The sequence below is a fragment of the Symphodus melops genome, assembly GCF_947650265.1.
Source record: "Symphodus melops genome assembly, chromosome: 16".
In the NCBI taxonomy this organism is placed as follows: domain Eukaryota; kingdom Metazoa; phylum Chordata; class Actinopteri; order Labriformes; family Labridae; genus Symphodus; species Symphodus melops.
This window is the reverse complement of record NC_136706.1, coordinates 21,994,264-22,013,265: the sequence shown is the minus strand read 5'-3', so window position 1 is coordinate 22,013,265 and position 19,002 is coordinate 21,994,264. Positions and strand designations below refer to the sequence as shown.

The 19,002-nt window shown below is 45.0% G+C and overlaps 1 protein-coding gene across 2 annotated transcripts in view; it reads left to right on the top strand.

Moving 5' to 3' along the window:
* The first annotated feature begins 336 nt into the window (after nt 1–336).
* The window catches only part of shroom3 (shroom family member 3), a 54,169-nt gene continuing 35,503 nt past the window's right edge, over nt 337–19,002 (top strand). The window contains exons 1-3 of one of the 2 annotated variants that reach the window (XM_079365205.1): nt 337–527; nt 2,670–2,979; nt 10,210–10,364. In XM_079365205.1, coding sequence (XP_079221331.1) covers nt 2,812–2,979; nt 10,210–10,364 — 323 coding nt within the window. In that variant the 5' untranslated portion in view covers nt 337–527; nt 2,670–2,811. Of the gene's footprint in view, nt 528–1,840; nt 2,980–10,209; nt 10,365–19,002 lie in introns of those variants that run through there. The other variant, XM_079365206.1, reaches the window with a different exon arrangement.

Here is a 19,002-nt window from a genome sequence, read left to right as displayed (position 1 = left end):
TGCACATTTAAATCTGAATGTTTAATCTGCACCTGTAATCAGTGTTCACACGGTTTGATCGACCTTCAAAGTGCCTTGTCTGAATCACATCTACTGTTTTTTGTTTCGCTGTAATGATGCAGGATGTTGGTTTTTTTTTCATCTTTTTACTTTATACATGCTCTAAGTTTATGTTTCTGCATAAAAGATAAGAACACGCAGAACGTGTGGGGGGGCGTTTTTATTTTGTCTTTTCAACAATGAACAAAAATAGAAGAAGAAGAAGAAAATCCCAAATCCGGTAATAACGATGCACGATGCGAGTCAGGACAAAACAGAAAAAACCTCCGCCGGCTGTGGATCAGTTGGTAGAGTCGGGGGTTCGATCCCCATCTCCTGCAGCAACATGTCCAATGTGTTCTTGGGCAAGACACTTAACACCAAGCTGCTCCCGTGTATGAAGTTACTTGTGATGGTCTCTCTCCACAGCAGCCTCTACCATCAGTGTGTTGACGTGAAGGTGTGGACTGACGGGTCGGGACCCAAAGGTATGCAAACACACGTCTGGTAAATACCTTTTTTTTTCTTTTCTTTTTAAAGTGTTTTATTAAGTTTATTGCTTCCGTCAGATGTTTTGCATCGTCTGAGGCCCAAAACATTTCATGGAAGCTGCACGCTGCAAAACTGCACTTTGAATTCAATCTGATTGGTTGAAAATGATCAGAAACGTGGGTAACAGTTTTCAGGGATGAGTTGAAGGGAGGGTCCTGAGACAAGACGAGGACGACAGTGAAAGAGGATATAAAGTTGCATTGTTGCATGTAGTTCTTATATGTTCCTCTAGATGGCAGTCTCTCATCTTGTCTCTGCTCAGAGGCTGCTTCTCAAAGCTTTTTAATCTGCTTCAAACACAATCTGGTTTTAGAAATGTCCCGGCTAAATGAAGAAGCTGTGCAGCTTTCACAAGACGGAACAAATCTCTCTCATCCCGTCTGTGTCATTGAAATCCTTCAGAGGTGCCTTACGCAGAAAACCTCATATCTGATTAAAATGTCTTACTTGTCCCCAGGTAGAAAACTCTGTCCAACGACCCCTGTATGCGGATACACCTAATGAAACCTTCATCAAACCCATAGACTGTAAATATGGTCAAACCACCTCACAGACACACCTGAAGTCAAGGGAGAGAAGAACAGAGACGATGTGTAAAAGTGGATCTTGGATCACATTTTGGTCGTTTGCATTCATAGACTGTTTAAAACATGGACGTAGCCTCAGTCATGTTAGCCATCGCTTTATGAAGCCCAGTGATGTAGGTCACATTCAGTAACTGGTACAGAAGCAGAGCTGAGGCGGGGCTTAAGCATCCTGACACAGTCAACTCAGCCCGCCTCTAATTATGCAAATGCATAACTTTTAAAGGACTATAGCCTCCGTACACGGGGCGTACAGAGTAACCGCTAGGCTCCACAGCGCCCCAGAGTGGATGACTTGATGGATAAAGAACTGAATTATTCCCCCTAAATATTTGTTTTGAACTCTACTGTAAACATGTTTAATATTTCTGCTTCCAAAATGTACATTTTAATGTGGGCTGTATGATGGTTTGTTGGCTTTTGCAGCCAGCCTCTAGTGGACACTTGAGGTACTGCAGGTTCTTTTACACGACTTCATTTGTCAGCGTCTTGCAGAGGCTGCCACTTGTTTGCATTCTGTCCCTTTTGCTCTGATTTTCCTGCATGCAGTGAACATGCAACCCGATCAGACTTAAAGACTGTAATCAACCACAAGTTGAAAGAAGGGAGTGAAAGCGTAGCTGCAAACAGATCGAGTTCTTTTGAATTACCTGCGGCCTTTAGATTTTCTGCAGACACCAGAACTTGATCATCATCCTGCAGCTGATATGCCTGATCCTGCTTGTTGTGATGTGTGTAAAACCATTAGATCCAGTTTACCCGGCAGGTGCTTTTAATGTGCCTGTGCTGCAGTAATCTGCTTCGAGTGTGAAGGGGAAACAGAGTCAGACCTGCTGCTGCTGCAGAGTTCAGCTCTGCTGTGGAGGATTGGATTACAACTCATCAGCACACACACACACACACACACACACACACACACAGGAAACACACAGGAGACACTCTCCCTCTGTTCACAGCTCTCCTCTGTTTTGATTACTTCACATTTTCCTTCCTTCATATCCTATTTTTCTTCCACTTTTCTTTGTCTCTTCCCCTCTCCCTCTCCTCTTTCCTTTCTAACTTCTTTCGATACCTCTCCTTCCCCTCTCTTGCCCCCCCCTCTCTTTCTATCTCACTCCCCCCCCCCCCCCCTCTCTCTCTCTCTCTCTCTCTCTCTCTCTCTCTTTTCTTTTCGCTCACTGAGTCGCAGTAAATCCTATTGTGATGCTAAACTGATTTTCGGAAGAGAGATAGAGACGGAGAGACAGAACAGGGGGGAGAGAGAGAGAGGAGGTTTGGGTTTCTGTGTGAGCAGATCTCATCTGACCCCGATGATCTTGAAGTTTTTCACATTTTCTCCTCTCTGTATAACTTGTTCACCTCCTTTGAAGTGAAGTTTCGGTTTTTTTGGAGGATCAGCCGCTCTCTGCGCTTCAGGAATGCACTTTGCAGGAAACGCAGCTCGGTGCTCGGACACTTTACTTTTTTTTCTCTCCACTTTGTTTTCTTAACGAGGATTAATCAATGAATGGAGGATATGCGCTCGTGAAGAGGACATCCTTAACGTCTGTCCGGTAACCCGCTCCTCAGTCCGCCGGGGCCGCAGCCGGGCTGAGAGAGCAGAGCAGCCCGGAGACAGCGCTCCCTGGTCCCGGGCATGGAGGGCAGCAGCGGCGGCCGGGCGGGGCTCCAGCTCCAGCAGCAGGCGGCGGGTGGAGGAGGAGGAGGCTGGGTGCTGGTGGAGGCCCGGCTGCAGGGTGGAGCACCATGGGGCTTCACCCTGCAGGGCGGCCTGGAGCACGGAGAGCCGCTCATCATCTCCAAGGTACGATACCGGAAATACTCTCACATGACATGTCATTAAATCACCACAACACCACTGGGACCTGTTGAGTTATTATAAATAAATATGTTCTAGTATTGACAATATCCTGTAAATAACTTTAATTATTTATACCTGAAAATATATATATATATATATATATATATATATATATATATATATATATATCTGTACTCATTTGGATATCCTATAGCTTCATATCGGCCTGATTATAATAGCTGAAGATGTAATTTATGAGGTTGTAAATTGGACCTTATTGTAACAGCATGTTAGTAATTGTCCACTGTAGTCCTGTTATAAATATTTAACAGTAGTAGTGTTGTTAAAGCTCCTTGTGAGAAACTTTGCTTTGTGTTGATTTTAGCGCCCCCTGTGGACAGAGCCATATGTCTTATCTCTTCGCTGCTGTTGTCCTGTTCAGCGCTTTTAAACTTGCTCAAAACTCTTGAAAAAATCCTGAAGTTTTCAGGATTATCTGCATGTGTTAACGCAAACTGCTGGGTGTCTTTTTTATTTTAACGACAAAAGTTTCTCCTGCCAGCCCCCGAGAGAATTTTTCAAATGGAGTTGATTTGAGCGGATGTGAGAACTCGTGAAGATTCACTGTAAAAAGGAGGTGGTAATGACGTTTCTGTCCTGTCAACGAATGTCCTGTATGTCCTTCTACATGCTTTTGTTAATACCATATGTGTCGTCTGAATCTACGTGCCCCTCCCCATCCAACAGGGTAGTGTCCTGTTATAATGGGCATGTATCCTGTATGTGTGAAGATGGCTTTGGTACTTGGCAGCTTTCTGCTGCTGGAGCTTATTAGAAACATGCAGAGGCTTTTTAGCTCGGGTACAATCACTTCTATCTGAAGCAGTTCCACTGCCCGCTTCCATCGCTGCAACACCTGTTCACCTGATAACTGCTCTCATATCTGGGAAACCCAGGGGCGTCCAAAACGGCCTTCAAAGCCCCGCCTACCTTCCTTCATGTCTGATCACAGAGGAAGAGAGCGACATCACTTCACTCTCCACACGTGGTACTGACTGATCATTTTAACAAAAAAGCGTCGAAACACTTTGATACAAAAGTCCAAAAAAACGATGATTAACAGGATGACGATGAGGGTCAAACAGAAAATATTCAAACCTGCCCACCTTCTTTGTCTGCCTCCCGCCACCCAACTGAACAGGTCAAATAAGGTCAAACGCCCAAGTGCCAGGTCGCTGGAACGATATTAAGCCCATAAAAGGAGTGAAGCATAAATAATCAACAGAGGTCAAATAGACATTATGGTGCTGCTACGTGTGTGTGTGTGTGTGTGTGTGTGTATTTACAATAAGGCCAGATTCATTGACATTGTCTTCTCACTCTCTGATAGAAAACAACCCGTCCGATGATTAATATGACTTAACGCTGCAGAACAACATGGTACCGTATAGCATCATGCGTGGCTCAGTCACAAAGCGTGACATCAGAGGAAATGACACAGTTAAATAACATTGAGGCGTTTTCTTAACACACAGTTTGAGTCGGGTAGAAATGCAGGACATCTGATTGTTGTTGTTTCTCTCATTAAACACAAACCTGCTCACAGATTTGACTGTTTATCCCAGTTTTTATATCACCAAACAACACCTGAAAGGAATTGCACCATTGATTACCTCAATGTGATCCAAAAACAATCCAGCTCACTATAAATACAACGTTACCTAAGAAAAATGCTCTCTTCAGCTAAAAAAGCAAGACTTTACTAGCAGCTGGTTGAGGCCTCGACGCTCGCTGCACAGAAAACTTTGGTTTGGTAAATTATTGTCTTTCTGACCACTGATCATTCCCCCTCCGTCTGCACAGCCATCATGGCCTCATTTTATTAACATGCAAATCAGCAGGCTGGTACGAGTGTGTGTAATGTCTGTGTGTGTGTGTGTGTGTGTGTGGGTGTGTGTGTGGGTGTGTGTGTGTGGAGGTTATTCTGGGATTGAATCCAAGCGGCTGTAAAATAGGACAAGAATGTGAATTATGCGTTTTCCTGGGTGCTCTTGAACTCAGTCATGTTTTTTTTTATTTTCTTTCCGTTCTCCGTGTTTGAACGTCTCTCGGCTCTTTTTTCACCCTCGCTGTTTTCCTTCAGAAAGCTTCCTTTCTCTCCAACCACACTAAGACACCTTAATCCCAGCGCTAACGATGTGCATCCTCGCTAGCTCATGGTCAAAATGACTCGTCACATATGAACTGATTAACACATGCTTACACCTTCAATGTGCCACAGAGTGTTCTCTTCAACATCAGTGATTTAAAGTAGATTTTTGGGCTTTTCATGCCTTCATCATAGAGACAGGACTGCATCACAGGGAGGAGGTTCCTGGTTTGAATCCCTGTCTGACCGGAGCCTCTCTGTATGGAGTTTGCATGTTCTCCCCGTGCATGTGAGGGTTCTCTCTGGGTACTCGTGAATGCTCGTGAGGTTACCTGGTGACTGTGCTCGTAGGTGAGAATGTGGGTGTGGCTGGTTGACTGTCTCTATTTGTCAGAGCTGTGATTGACAGGTGAACAGTCCAGGTTGTACCCCGCCTCTTTCCAAATACAACAGCTGGTTTAGATTATGGATGGATGTAGTGATGGAACAGTGGGTCAGATTCGAACCTGGACCGTCCACATCAAGGACCACAGCCTCCGTACTGTACGTGGTGGAATAGCACGGGAACCGGCACGTTTACTCGATGTTCCAGCGCTCCGGAAGATTTCAAGATTCACCTGCAGTGTTTTCACATACGTCAAACAGTTTTGGAAAGCTGCATGTGTGAACGCAAAAGGAGAATTTTTTCACTCTAACTTTACCCACTTTATTCCTGACATCTTGTAGATACATTTCCCGGTGAAATCGAGTGAGCCACATGTGAAAACAGGAGGGAATGTTCCGGAAAATGTAACGCAAAGGAGCGGGAAATGGGGCTGAGCGCTTGGTTTCGATGGTCATGCATGTAATGAAGCTGCTCCATATTCTTCTCTGCTCACCAGCCGACCCTTTATACTGCGCATACGTCCAATTACTGACTCGCATTATAGCGTCCGACGCTGTTCCTTTGTCCGCCATATCTGCATTGTTTCTTTTACATGTTCGGCTTCCCGAGAAACAACCCCCAGACATAGCCTCCCACTGTGAGCTGGATATGTGAACAAGGCGACACATGAAGATTTCAGGGGGAGTCTGTCGACCACATTTCAGGAGTTCATGTGTGGAAGGAGTGAAAAATATGCAATCTTTGATAAGTGATACGTTTTCGAGGAAATGTTTAAAAGAAATCCTAAAAACATTCAAGAACATCTACACTGTTGTTCTGTTGTTAAGACAGACATAATCAAGAATCATGTTAAGACCAAACGGCACCTTCCGCTCTTGAAAAATGAAGCCGAGTGCAAAATCCTGCAGTTTGTGGAACTGAACGTTAGCTTAAATCAGGACTTCCATCATGGCGGCGGCTGCTGCTGATCCTCCGCAGCGACCTGCAGGAACAGACAGCTGACATCACTCAGGCTTCATATCTTCACATTCACAGTCTGTGATGAAGACACGTGTTTAAAACATGATCTCATGGGAAGTTTAAGTCAAATACTGGAGTCCTCTGTCCACCACCATGAATACATGTGAAGAGTTTAAACTCTACAAAATTCACTCATGAATATTGAACAGGGATTTGATCAAGTCAGGAATGATGAATGAAATCCTGAGACTCAGATTATTATGAGTTGTGTTTCTGATTTTTTTACCAGAGCAGAATAAACAGATTTGTCTCGGTCAGCTTGTTTATCATCCGTTTTGTACATTTCTGGGGGTCAAAGGTCACAATGAGAGTAATCCAGGCATGCAGCTCAGCTCAGGTTACCCAATCTTAATGAGATTAATCTGAAAGTCTCATGATTGGCATCCAACTGAAAATGTGCACCGACGCTGCCACAGCTTCACCTTCAGAATAAAGGTGTGTCGCCCTCCTCAGTCCACTTCCACTTTAACGTCTATTTGATTGATTAATGATTGCTGTGATCGCGCCTCCTGATACGTGTGAATAACCTCCGTGTAGTCGTCGATCCATTTGGAGCAGCCACAGCCAATCAGGAGTCGACTCGTCTTTGTTTACTTCTGGGATTTTTCCTGCAAGAAATTTCCGACCAATCAGCGAGCATTGTCCTCGCTCATCACGCGTTTTGGTTGCGTTGGTTGATGTCCCTGTGTGAACACAGACTGGGCGCCGCTGGCCTCGTGGTTAGTTTGTGTCCATGTGCGGCTGTGATGACGTCTAGTTTTTCAGCTCGTGTGTCTGAATGACTCCCTGGCGGGTTGATGGATCACGTTCATGTACAGAGGCTGCGATCCTTGAAGCAGGGGTTCGAAACCAACCTGTGACTTCTGTCCTCCCGTGTCACAGGGACTTCACACTCGGTCCACTGTCCCGTACTTCACTCTCAGAATACCGACAGCCACCTCTGGGCTTTATACGCCTTCTTCAGAGGCCAGCGTGTGACATCACTGAGGCTGCGACCGCGTTTCATACAGAATGAGGTTTTCATAACGCACCACACTGAAGTCAGAGTCGTTGATGAACATGAATGTGATTGAATAAAAACGAGCTCGTCCTTCAGGTTCTTCAGTCTCAGGAGATTTTCCTGCTCTTCACATTCTTCATTGATTAGAGGAGGCGTGTTGTTTCAGTCGCAGCACGAACAGGCCGAGCCCCTCTGTTTGGATATCTCTGACTGCAGGGTAATACATTTCAGCTGGAATACCAAAGTCAGTGACACACACACACACACACACACACACTTACAGACTTACCGAGTGAAACCTTATTTGGGTATATTTATTCTTGAATAAGGAAAACAGTGCACGCTTCTGCAGAACTCAGCAGGAGTTTACATTCAGCACTTTGTTTTTCTATCACAGCTCTGAGAGGATGTTTGGTTTCCTTCCTCCTATCAGCACCGATCATCAGACTTATCTCACGTTTGTGTTGCGTTGTTGATAAGCCGTCCTTTGTCGGGCCTGACACAAAAGCCACATTAGTTTAAATATAATACATTTCCTCTGCAGTTTTTTTTTGTTTTTTTTAGGGGACGACCCGTGAGTATTTTTGGGGGTGCTGCAGTGTGTGGGCCAAAAACACAATGTGCTTTTGTTCAAACGTAACACATGTTGTAATTCAGAAGAGGGTCAGACACACCCTGCGTGAAATTCTTGGCAGTTGTTTTAACATTCATGGAGTCCCAGATGGGTGGAGTTTATTGTTTCAGAACAGTGCTTTGTCAATCACAAGAGAGCATGTGAAAACAGCCGTCAAATGAAGGCTCGCTCTGCTGACTGTTTGCTGAACTCGTAGTGAACCCCAGCGTTACGTAAATTAGGTAAAACCAAACGATGTCTACACGGCGGGCGATTTCATAAATCTTAATGATTTTTTAAAAACTTTGAAGAACGCAGATTATTTTTTATGATATTGTTTTCTGAATGCACTAAATCAGTCAGCCAGACCGCGCGACACCACAGACTCACAAACACTTCGGTGAAACACAAATTATGGAGGATGATAGAAAAACAACTGACATTGATGAGTTATCGCAGGAGATGGGAGTAAATGAAATGTAAGGATGCATCTGTGCGCTGCAGTGTGATCCCTGAGAGCAGACGAGTCAGATCGAAGAAGATCCACTAAACGGTCTTTTGTTTCTCACTGACATGCTCTGATTCTTTATTCAGACAGCAGAGATTTGACCTCAGAGGAGTTTCCTGGTATGTTGTCCCCATAAGAAGTTTTTTTCAAATAAACTTTTTTTTTTTCTTTTCTTTTTTTTGGTGTGTGTGTGCGTGTGTGTGTGTGTGTGTGTGTGTGTGTGTGTGTAGCAAATCATTCAGAAACACCAAGTAGACCTCCAGCTCCTGTTCTGTGAGGACAAAGTGCTGCGATGGAGTCTGGTGGTTTTCAGGAGAGTGATGTACCAGCTGTTTCTGCTCTCCAAAGATATTAAAAAAAAAAAAAAAAAAGGTCGACGTCCGTCGGGATCCTTTCTGTCAGAATAACAATCTGAGCCCGTCAGTTGGAAAAAACAAGACCCTCGACTTGACTTGGAGCCTCTGTTGTTTTTATTTCACAACGACTTCATCCATCAAACTCTGAAGACGTCGAGGAATTCAGTCTAAGCCTTTGACTTTTATTCCAGAGACATTTTGACGACCAACTCAGGTTTTAACAGAGCTTATCACACAGAGAACAAGACCACAAGACAGCGTGACCTTAAAGAGGACACACACACACACACACACACACACACACACACACACACACACACACACACACACACAGATAAACACAGACCCAGAGGCAGCTTCTGCACGCACACACTGACAGGCTGCTGAGAGGCATCATCCACAGCTTTGATAATGCAGAGAGGTCATTTTGATACACACAGTAGGCGTGTGTGTGTGTGTGTGTGTGTGTGTGTGTGTGTGTGTGTGTTTTCAGTTGGGTCATCATCACTTTAAACAACAAGAATGCAGATGTGACGCCTCGCAGGGATTTTGTTTTCTACACGTAAGCACCATCCTACTCGAGGTCGTGCTGGTATTCTGAAAATCAGCACGGCTGCGATTCGGCCATAATAGAAGATAATCCTAAAGTACACCAGCTTGACCTTGACGGTGTTACATGTTTAACAAACAGTGATAAGCAGAATATTATTAAATCTTTTATTTGGCTGTTCAAACAACACAGGTTTCAAAACTCGACTGGAGCTCCCCACCACACTCGCTTCTCTTCTCATCGTCTTATTCATCGAGGAAATCTGTCGATCTTTGTGGTGAAGAGTTTGTCACAAGCTGAGACAAAGACTGCATCATGTAACCTGAAATATATTCCACTCTGTAAACAGTATCTGAAACAGACGTATGGCAAACGTCCCAGTGCTGTTTGACTCCGTATCAGAACTCAGAGAATTCCTCTCATCCAATCAGATTGTTCGGTTGAACTGACCCCACACACGAGTGTTGTTTGCGTCTCACAACAATAGAAACACTGATAACAGCCACCAGAGAAGGTGTGACTCGACGTGTTTCATCGCTCTGTCTGTGACCAGTATTCAGCTAGGTCCGTACGTGTTAGCTTAGCTTAGCACAAAGACTGCATGCAAGAGACAGAGACCCACTGACCTGTTGTTTTGTTTGTGTCCGTGCAGGTTGAGGAGGGCGGTAAGGCGGACAGTGTGGAGCGACCCCTGCTGGTGGGAGATGAGATCATCGTCATTAACGAGGTGGAGCTGACTGGATACAGACAGGAGGCCATCGCTCTGGTTAAAGGATCGTACAAGACGCTGCAGCTCACCGTGCGCAGGTACAGACAGTGTGTGTGTGTGTGTGTGTGTGTGTGTGTGTGTGTGTTACACTTCTTCACATGCAGAAGTGTGATGCTGTTGCACTCTGGAAAGAACAAGAACAACAGGAGTTTGGAGTTTTATATGGACAGACTTTTGGACTGAAGTTAGGATCAAAAGAAAACCTGAAACCATTTCTCGTCCATGCAGGAGCTGGCAGAAAAGTTTTAGGTTATCGAACTTACAACAGAACTTTTATACCAGGAATTATATGTTGAACTGACTCATACATCCATTCATCCAACTGCAGCCAATCCCAGCTGTCAATGGGCAAGAGGCGGGGTGCAACCTGGACTGGTCACCTGTCAATCACAGGGCTGACATTCACACTTACATTCACACCTACGTTCAACTTAGAGTCAACAATTAACCTAACGAGCATGTGTCTGGATCCTCACATGCCCAGGGAGAACATGCAAACTCCACACGGAGAGAACCTGATTTAAATCAGGTGGTTAGCGCTGTGAGGCTACAGCGCTAACCACGGCGCCACCACGCAGCTCCTGACTCATCCAGATAAAACGAAAATGTAATATCTGTGAATGAATGAGCTCTTGGCTGTTTTTACATCAAAGCTGCAGGAACAGTAAGTTTAATTTGTAGAGGTAGTTTCGTCTCCTGTTTTCAACTCCACTTGTTTTGTTTTTTTAACCTCTGCACAGTTAGTAAAGCACAAAACGTTTCCGTTCCTCATTGCTTCCTTGAGTCGGTGTAATCTGTAACTGGTCTGGATCACATCCTGGTTCAGAGTCCAAATCAGAGCTGATAGTCTTAAATAAACACAGCTACCAACCTGTTATCTCCAGCGATGTCAGTGCTGATTATTTTTGCGTCTTGCAGCCACATGTGAAGGAGAAACAAACTCTTCACGTACTTTAGAGGTCGTCTACAGAGAGCTAGCTTACATTCTTCTTGGGAATTTATAATAAAAAAGGTCGACGTATTTTGAAGAATACTTCTTAAAGCAACAATGTGTAACTTTTCTACTTTTAAAAGGTCGATGTAATGACACAGGGACTTTCAGCAGGGAGAATGGCATCTCTCTCTCTCTCTCTCTCTCTCTCTCTCTCTCTCTCTGTAACTATGACAACGGGCTGAGGATGATCTCTTGTGTTACAGCGGTAGTTCACACAACAGCCTTCAGATATTAAACAAAGCCAGTCAGTTGGTCTCTGTACTGTTTGATACAGTGGCCAAGGCGAAGGAGCGAGGAAGAGGATGATGACGGATGACACACTGAGACGTATCATCATCATCATCGTTGTCTCATGTTTATCTTACACCAACAAGCTTTCCTTCTCATTCATCCAGTGAGAAACCTTTCAAAACGTCTCGTCCACTATAATGAACAAACCCAATACATAGCCAATACACAATACACAGACACATACTCCACATGCAAACAGTTTGCTAACGCAGGCTGAAGATGTTAGCATTGTTCACACAAATTCTGGTGTGCACGTTGTCTGAGAGGTGATGGCTGACAGTGCAGTTACACTCAGAAACCTTTGGTGGGCGCCAAAGTTCCCCGAACCAAATGTTAACATATTTAAGATGTTTTCTCCAAAATACTGAGCTACCGCCGCATATGGTCGGTGTGCCAGAACTAGCTTTTAGCTAGCTAGCCCGCTTATTTGACCAGGTTTGTTTCTCTTCAAGTCCGAGTTTAAAGTCAGCCGTCTGTAATTTATCCAAGTTGTTATCATGAAGATTTTAAACATGTTTCAAAGGGTTTGTTTCTGGCTTTTTATGCCTTTATTTTGAGGAAGGACAGTGGATGGAGTCTAAAATGAGGGAGACATAGAGTGGGGAATGACATGCTGTAAAAAAGAGGCACAGATGGGATTTGAACCTGACCCGCATGGGGCGCACGCACTAACCACAGGGCAGTGTCGAAGAAATGTATTATAATTATTGGCCAAGAAAAAATAACACATGAACAACCCCGAGTATGTTTACATGCACAGTCAAGACGAGATATGGCTACAGATCATTAGGCAATGTAATGAGATTATTGATCTTGTCCCAGTATAGAAGCACTGGGAGAGAATATTTCAGTATGTCTGACTCAGGTTGTTGGACCTTCTTCACGTTGACCTGTTACTTCAGGTACCAAACGATCGATAAATACGTTAGACAGCTTGTGGTTGAATGCGTGGCTCTCGCTGAAGCACTCGCCGTGTTGATACCTTTGGGTTTGGGTGGTCAGGTAGCATCTCTGCGAGTAGTCTGGTGGAAGCATTGTCAGCTACAAAGCCAGGTATGTGTTTGGGTTTCGGGTGTGACTGGAAGCTACTGTCGCTTTTATTCACAGGAAGACGTGTGAGAGGCATAAACACAATGCAGGACTTTAGACTTCAGATACACACACACACAAACACACACACACACACACACACACACACACACACAGACTGTAGAATAGCTGTTGAAGCACGTGGCATTACGGGAAGGCGTGGTGAGGAGGGAAGGCGTGAGAAATTCTTCCTCCAGACGTGCAGAGAGCAGGAGCGTGGTTTTGTCTGATCGGCTTCCTGCAGGGATCTGATTGAGACCTGCGATAAGTCGCCCGCTGTCAGGTGCGTCTTTTTAGCAGATATGTTGCTTGTTCGAGTGTGCTTGTAATGAGGCAGAAAACAGTGGACCTTGGTCTCTATGTTGTGTTCAGTGGATTATGCAGCAGGTTAAACTCTGCAGTTGCATACCTGGCTTGCACTGACCTTTGGACTGTAGTATCCTGTTGGAGAACTCACATTCCCATGAGCACCTGCAGCAGGAGAAGAGACCGGTTCTCATCTTCTGAGAAGAGAAAATCGAATATGAAGACTTAAAAAGAGACTTAGAAGTGTGCATCTAACCGCTAGGCCATCTGCACCCCAGTTAATATGAGGGTAGCTAATAGCCAACTTTAGCTTTATTTGACTGCTTCAAAATGGTGTAATTCCAACATGGGTATATGTATACATGCTGAGTTAGAAAGTGTTGCTTGTTTACGTCGAATAATTTAATTTACTGATTAAAATAAATTCAGACTTTTGTAAATCTTATGGTAGATTTTCGATGATATTTTGACTTCTTGTGATCCCATGCTCCTCCTGCTGCAGTCTGAACATCCTCTGAGGGACAGCAAACATTATTATTGTTTATTTCAGCACAACACTAAATACTGTGCTCCTTTGTGTGTCAGAGGCTGCAGGCTACTTTATTGAGCTCTATATAGCAGGTGTTTGAATTGTAAAGTGTTTGTGTGAGAGACGGATGACGTGAGCCAGCTGTTAGAGGCTAAGCTAGTTTGTTAGTGAGGAAGTAAGGAAGTGAGGAAGTGAGTTTGTGTTTCCTCCATCCTCGGTGTCAGTTTAACGAAACGTGAGGGTGACGTCGACACCGAACACACCAGTCAGACGCAGCCTTCCTCACCTCACCAGAGTCTCTCTCTCTCTCTCTCTCTCCTCCAGACCTGCTGCTCTCCGTCTAATTGGTTTGCTCAGGTGAGCCCTGATTGGCTGAGAGCCAGGTAGAGAGACAGGTAGAGCGATACAGAGAATGACAGAGACACAGACGCTCAGAGAGAGAGAGAGAAAGATGCCATCAGTTCACTTGAAACAAGCTGAAGACAAGGGCGAGTGTTTTCTGACCAGCTGTCCATCAGAGCTGTAAGTCTGTGTGTGTGTGTGTATTTATTATTTAAACGTGTTGTTAAAGATGTTGTTAGCTGATCGTGTGACCATCAACTATAATCGCCTGTGATGAAAACAATAGTAAACTAATGTAAAAACAGAAGAGTGACTTTTGTCTGTTCTGATGAAACCACAAATCTTTGTCTTTTAATGAATCTGCAGATTTAAAGTAATGAGGTCAAGTTTTGTACAGACGTATTTTGTTGTTTCCTCTGGCTGACTCGGAACAACAAGTTTTCATCACAACAACTATTTCAGGCTCCTTCAGGTCACGCCTTCGTGTCGTCTGTCAGGCTGCTCGGCTTGTCTGACATAAAACATTCAAAAGGCATCTGTAGATGAAGGAATGCAGTTTGTGCCGGGCACAGCCGTAAACACAAATCTGAATATGAATACAGAATCTGAAGGTGGCAGACAGGATTTGTGTGTGTGTGTGTGTGTGTGTGTGTGTGTGTGTGTGTGTGTGTGTGTGTGTGTGTGTGTGTGTGTGTGTGTGTGTGTGTGTGTGTGTGTGTGTGTGTGTGTGTGTGTGTGTGTGTGTGTGTGTGTGTGTGTGTGTGTGTGTGTCTGTGTGTGTGTGTGTGTGTGTGTGTGTGTGTGTGTGAAGTATCATCAGCTACATTTCAGAGTCTTAAGATGCTGTGAACTGTCAGTGTGTTTACAGTAGTGTTGTAGTGCTTGATATCAGGACCGGTCTCCAGACCACTTTTTGAAGGTCTCGGCCTCGTCTCTGAATCAAAAGCCTTTTCACTTCGGGCTGAGTCCAGGTTTTAAATCTGGACTGGTCAAGACCACACTTATGGTGGTTATTCTTCCACGTAGTTTGTAGTTTGATTTTCATCCCCCGGTTACAGCCGCAGCTTTCCTGGTGTTACTGTCACAGGGAGTGACACGCCCCCTTCACGTAGGACGAGGATGTGTCAGTGGTTTTAATGGCTTTAATCTGGGTCTTGGTCTTGAGTCGGTCTCGATCCCTTAATGTCTTGGTCTTGGTCTTGAGTCGGTCTCGATCCCTTAATGTCTTGGTCTTGGTCTTGAGTCGGTCTCGATCCCTTAATGTCTTGGTCTTGGTCTTGAGTCGGTCTCGATCCCTTAATGTCTTGGTCTTGGTCTTGAGTCGGTCTCGATCCCTTCATGTCTTGGTCTTGGTCTTGAGTCGGTCTCGATCCCTTAATGTCTTGGCCTTGGTCTTGAGTCGGTCTCGATCCCTTCATGTCTTGGTCTTGGTCTTGAGTCGGTCTCGATCCCTTAATGTCTTGGCCTTGGTCTTGAGTCGGTCTCGATCCCTTCATGTCTTGGTCTTGGTCTTGAGTCGGTCTCGATCCCTTAATGTCTTGGCCTTGGTCTTGAGTCGGTCTCGATCCCTTCATGTCTTGGTCTTGGTCTTGAGTCGGTCTCGATCCCTTAATGTCTTGGCCTTGTCTCGGCGCCCTCTGGTCTCTGTTGTAGTTTACACTCTGTGATTGAGAGACCTGTTTCTCACACACTTGAACGCTGAGTGGGGCTGCTACACATGGAGAGCACCTTGCAAGGACAGCATGCCTTGCTCAAGGGTACCTCAGCAGTACCTGGCACCTCTCCAGCTACCAGACCAACGTTCATACTGTGGTCCGTACCGCGACTCGAAGCCACGAGCCTCTGGTTCCCAACCTATCATTTAAAAAAAATAAAAAAATAAACCCAAGTCCCTACAGACTGAGCTGCTGCCGCCGCCGCACGACTCCCGATTACGAGCCTGACCTCGGTTTGATCACATTCAGGAGTCTAACCTGGTTATTTATATCCCTGTAAACATGATGGACACCCCGTCTCAGATTTCCGCACTGTTTACTATCAGACTCCACCAGGTCAGCAAAACATGACAGAGAGTCGTCTGTATTATCGCTTCAGTTCCTGCAGGTCCAATCAGCTTTGGGTCGGTCGGCACGGTCGCAACGTTTACACTGGAGGAGGCTGGAGCCAAGTTCAGTTATTATAATAGTTTTTTAAGCTTTAATTAAAAAAAAAAAAAAAACCTGAAGGGAACTCATTGAGAGGTGAAGGACTTGAATTATCTTTCAGTTGAAGATGCATGAGACTAACAGCTGCGTTCATTGTGAAGCCATGAAACCTGTGCGTATCTCAAAGAGTTGAACAAACAGCATGTCGTGTTTTCTGACTCTAAAAGAACGCTGACCTGCACATTGTCATATCTTTTCTGGCACCTGCTGCGCTCGGTGTTGATAGAGACAACTGAGAAGTCAGAGTGACGATGCTCTGTGGTGATGAGTTCAATCAAACACGTGTTTGCATAACATGACTTAGTAGGATGTTGTTCTGTCTCTGACTGCTCCTATGACAATCTAATGCTGCTAAAAGGTTCCTGCTGTATGTTTGTATTGAAAGTGCATCAACAGGCAGTGGAGGAATACGGACGCTGGTATGGCTGACTTTGGAGCGGAAGCGGTTCGATGCAAATTTGCGACAATAGGCATCGAGGGGTTAAAGAACTTCCTTATTGTGTGTATGCGTGTGTGTGTGTGTGTGTGTGTGTGTGTGTGTGTGTGTGTGTGTGTGTGTGTGTGTGTGTGTGTGTGTGTGTGTGTGTGTGTGTGTGTGTGTGTGTGTGTGTGTGTGTGTGTGTGTGTGTGTGTGTGTGTGTGTGTGTGTGTGTGTGTGTGTTTCCAAAGCAGCATGTGTGTAGCGAGCGGCTCGGCCTTTTTATTGATACCTGACACTTGTGGCTTTACTCATGAGTAAGGTGAGATTATTACCACACACCTGTGCTCTCAGTGTGTTTGTTTACAGTGTGTGTGTGTTCGTGTGTGTGTGTGTGTGTGTAGGTGTGTTTGTGTGTGTGCGTGTGTGCGTGTGTGTGTGTGTGTGGAGTTGTTAAACTTGTGTTGTGTGAAAGTCTGAGCCATAAAAGATCGTTCTTTAAGAAGCTGCTGCTGTTTTCCTTCTGTGTGTGTGTGTGTGTGTGTGTGTGTGTGTGTGTGTTCGTGTGTGTGTGTGTGTGTGTGTGTGTGTGTGTGTGTGTGTGTGTGTGTGTGTGTTCGTGTGTGTGTGTGTGTGTGTGTGTTCGTGTGTGTGTGTGTGTGTGTGTGTGTGTGTGTGTGTGTGTGTGTGTGTGTTCGTGTGTGTGTGTGTGTGTGTTCGTGTGTGTGTGTGTGTGTGTGTGTGTGTGTGTGTGTGTGTGTGTGTGTTCGTGTGTGTGTGTGTGTGTGTGTTCGTGTGTGTGTGTGTGTGTGTGTGTGTGTGTGTGTTCGTGTGTGTGTGTGTGTGTGTGTGTGTGTGTGTGTGTGTGTGTGTGTGTGTGTGTGTGTGTGTGTGTGTTCGTGTGTGTGTGTGTGTGTGTAGGTGTGTGTGTGTGTGTGTGTGTGTTCATTACCTGTGTTGCCCTTCGCTTTGCACCTTGCAGCTGCCCCCCCTCCCCCTAATCCTCATTAAGCAGCAGTCTGCAGTTCTCCGGTGTTTCTGGTGTTACGTTACCCATGAAGTGTTTTTGTTTTTCCTCGGGGAACGTTAAAGCTGAGTCACAAAGTGCACACATGACTACGGAAGCCCTGAGCAGACATACCGTAGATCCTACATTTTATTTCACTTATCTTATTTAAGGATTCAAAAAACAGACTTTTGAGGACGAATGAAAGTAATTTGCACGGCAGCACCAGCGTTGTTATCCTGACGTAACGAGAACAATCTGTTGATATCAGATCAGAAAACTACTAAAATGTACTCGTTACCACAGCTAATGTGCGTGACCTTCTGTGCCTTTATTTATAGGAGATAGAGACTGAAACTGGGATGAGAGAGAATTGATCCGCTTGGTGGAAACAGGTACTCAGACTGGCGTCAGTGAAATCTCTCATTTCAGCCTCGACATGAAATGTTTCATTTAAAGCGGCTTTCTCTTTAAGGCCACGCCTCCTTATGCGACCCGCTTTCTTTCCGATTGGTCGGCGCTCTGGAAGCCTGCCGGGTGTCGAACGCTGCAGGGCTGCCAGGGGGGGAGCGCTGCTCTCCGGTGTTTACGTAGACGCTTGATGTCGTCGTTTCATATCACGGGATTTGCAGAACAAGCTGTTTAGCGCCCCCTGCGGACTAATCTCAGAATTACTCCAAGATACGTTTCTATCATGATCTGAAACTTTGCCCACATTTTGTATGGAGATTGTTAATATTAGGCATTATTATTATTATTATTATTATTAGCCTAATATTAATATGAGGCAGCGTGGGGTGCTGGTTTGGCCCAGCGTGCATCTCGTCCTCCTGGATCTGAGTCCGACCCTCTACGACTCTCTTCTCCCAACATACCAACACACACTCTTCACTGTCCTGCCTAATAAAGACACACAAAGGACTTTAAAACACCGGCAGTTTGAGTGAAACTTGTTCTGGCTTAAAGTTTATTTTATTTGTTAATTTTTATTTTTTCGTTGGCTTTAGCATTAAACCCATCAGCTATCTTTGCACCAGTCAGAGCGCCCCTGTCATGAATCAAGAGTTGGCCGACAGGCGGCATCTGGAGGTTTTACAGTGAGAGTGGTGTTGTGCATATAAACGACAGCACCTTAGTGTGGATGTTTTTCAGGCTGGTGGAGTTTGTCTTGTCGGTGTGAACAGACTCTGCTGTCAGAGAGTCTTTAGCGTATTGTTGAGCAGGTTTGGTGGCCGTCATCTTCGCTCTGTATTTGCATGTGCTTTGTTTTGCTTTGTTTGTGTTTGACTGGACGAAAACAGCACCTGTCCCCTTTTCATTCAGGCCCTCGTGTTCTCACAAAGGTCTGGATCCAACCCAGGAGATTAAACTCTAAACAACAACGTAAAGTCTCTCCTGGATCCTTCATGTGATTCCTTTTTGTGAGTGTAGCTGGACGTTAAAGGCGGCGGTTGTATCGTCATGTAAAACTCTGAGGGAACAAAGTGACACAAATAA